Source organism: Penaeus chinensis, chromosome 17 (genome assembly GCF_019202785.1).
Source record: "Penaeus chinensis breed Huanghai No. 1 chromosome 17, ASM1920278v2, whole genome shotgun sequence".
NCBI classification, from domain to species: domain Eukaryota; kingdom Metazoa; phylum Arthropoda; class Malacostraca; order Decapoda; family Penaeidae; genus Penaeus; species Penaeus chinensis.
The window spans coordinates 5,008,489-5,010,988 of NC_061835.1; the positions used below are offsets into that span (position 1 = coordinate 5,008,489).

Here is a 2,500-nt window from a genome sequence, read left to right on the forward strand (position 1 = left end):
TTAGATTTTTTTGTCCTTGAAAAAATAATCGGAGATGTAGAAACACTCCTCACCTTGTATGATTCTCGACGATTTCTTGGATTTTGTTCATCTTGGAGCCGTCGCTGGCCACAAGACTCCACTGCGACTCCCCGTTCCTCGTCGCTCCACCATTATGGCACTCCACCTGATTATTCCCATTCGTTCCCCCGCTGATGGCTGTGGCGGACGAAGACTCACTCACGCTCCCTCCGTCACTCCCGGGAACGCCATTGCTCTGCCCCGACACCATGCCTTCGCCCCTCATACTGACCATGCTATCCACTCCCGCTAGAGCTGATCCATCCATAACATAGTGGAGTAGAGCCCGCACTACGGCACAAATCCACAATAATCCAGCTCGCGCGCCCGCCTCACCACAGCTCCGCCGCCTCCATCTTGAGCCTCGATCAGCTGAACCCACGATCAGCTGATAGGGAACACGACGTCGCTTCGCCAGAACAAAGAGATTTAAAAATGGTCGTCCTTCTCTCTTCTTTCGGCTATCTGTGTCTCATATGGACTTTTTCTTTATCTCCATTTGCAGTTTCTAATCTTCAGGCTTGGGTTGATATGTTTTCTTCCATAAAGAAGGTAGATTAGCTCGGTGCGGTGGAAATTTACTTAGAAAATCACTGATAGAAGTTGTACATGGGCACCCTTTCCCTAATTCTTAATTTCCTGAAATTGATCATGATTGTACTAAAATTCACCTACTCTAATATCATCATTTTTGCAGCATCAGCAAATGATTCTGAAACGTTTACGAGAATTAAAGGAATTTTATTCGGGGATGGAGGTATAACATTATCTTTAAATTACCGCCACGCTTTGCTATATATTTATCATATTAGCGGAGCAAGAAAGATACTTGATAATGGGCATCATAACGATATCGATAGTAAGTAATAAAACAACATTATAAAAATAAAATATTTAGCCCTGTTCTCTACAAGACAAAGGGGAACGAGACAAATGTCTTGTTTGTAACATAAGATCAAATAAGTACCAAATACGGTTATACAGTAACTAATTATTTAATGATATTTATGTAAAAATGTCATCAAAAGGGACAAAGATGCCATAATATAAATAAAATTACTTCTTAAAAATAATTTAACCCCAACACCCCTTAGTAATGTCGTGTTGCTCAGCTGCGTCATCGACACTTGTTTACACTTTTCCTGAGACGCGGAGAGCTTGAATCAACTTGACATCATACTGCATACAACGAAAATAGCTAAAATGCTTAAATGAAATACACAAAATACCAAAATACAAATGAGAACTTTCAGGTACTTTAAGGTAACAGTTCTTCATAGTATACAAATGTTTTCCATAAGGAAGATAAGGAATTTTGTGTTTTAATAGGATTCTATATTGAGTAGGTTTAGTTTACTTACCTGACATCAACAAGAGATAATCGACATAGTTTAGTAAATTCCCTAATTCATGTTATTAAAGGTGATTACACAATTTGGTGTCTCAAGTGTAAGCGGAGTGAATAATAACGGTGAGACTTCAAACTAAATTCTTACCGAAATCCCCTCGAAGTCTTGATTACATTTTGTTCCATTACAGTCAAGGAAGGTATTGTATCTTTGCAAGATTGAAAGGGACAGTGTTTTTCTAAGTATATCACGTATAATTTAGTTTATATGAATATACAGATAAACCTTTTCTGTGCTTATTCATTAAAAATAGTTATTTTTATGATAATTTATGAGACAAGTCTACTTGTTCACTAACACTCGTACATAGAAGTGTGAATTGACAGACCTTGTTATCACTCTTAGCCATAATTATTTATGCACATCACACTTTCTTTTTACTTTACTTGATGGTTAATATCTGGTCAAAGGGGAGTGCTCATTGGGCTATAATACTGATCTAGTGTTCAGGAGTTCAAACTTCTCTAGTGCCATGAGAGATTATTCCTAGTACACAGGGGGTAACATTTGAATCGACTTGACCATTTACTGGATATTGTAAAGGTTAAAATGTATACCAGTCAGCAATTACAATACCTCAAATGCCAGTAGATTTAGATATGTACTTAACATGGTCTAAAATGTATGATACATTTTAATCAGGTGATTCATTTATTTGCTTCCTTTACAAACAAACTTTATGATTATCCCCTTCAACACACTTCTTTGTGATGTACATATTTGAATAAAGCATAATGGATGAGCAGAGTTTATTATGACAAATGCAGAAAAATTATAAATGAAAATTAATGACTTCACAAACCCCAATTTGAATGACTAGATTCAGTCGCTTGCATTTCTTATGAAGATTTTATTGAACATTTCTCATTTAAACTGTTATGAGGCAATTTATATGGCTATTAGAAACTGGTATGGCTAATATATTAAGGCATGAAAGTTAAAGCACAGGCAGTAATTTGGTTGCACAATGCAGATTCAAAATGTGGATGAGAGACATTTTATAAATAAGTGGTATTTATCTAAAATAAGAC

General features: G+C 36.4%; 2 protein-coding genes across 4 annotated transcripts in view; one reads left to right on the forward strand and one right to left on the reverse strand.

Moving 5' to 3' along the window:
* Window positions 1–447, reverse strand: part of LOC125033953 — a 99,473-nt gene extending 99,026 nt beyond the window's left edge. For both annotated transcript variants that reach the window (XM_047625546.1, XM_047625547.1), the window contains exon 1: window positions 54–447. In XM_047625546.1, the coding sequence (XP_047481502.1) occupies window positions 54–328 (275 nt within the window). In that variant the 5' untranslated portion in view covers window positions 329–447. The remainder of the gene's footprint in view (window positions 1–53) is intronic.
* A 731-nt stretch (window positions 448–1,178) lies between these two features.
* Window positions 1,179–2,500, forward strand: part of LOC125034209 (myosin-11-like) — a 14,776-nt gene continuing 13,454 nt past the window's right edge. The window contains exon 1 of one of the 2 annotated variants that reach the window (XM_047625913.1): window positions 1,179–1,323. Coding sequence is in view for 1 of the 2 variants with exons in the window: in XM_047625912.1 (XP_047481868.1) it covers window positions 1,300–1,313 (14 nt within the window). In the remaining variant the exon portion in view is untranslated. The remainder of the gene's footprint in view (window positions 1,324–2,500) is intronic. The other variant, XM_047625912.1, reaches the window with a different exon arrangement.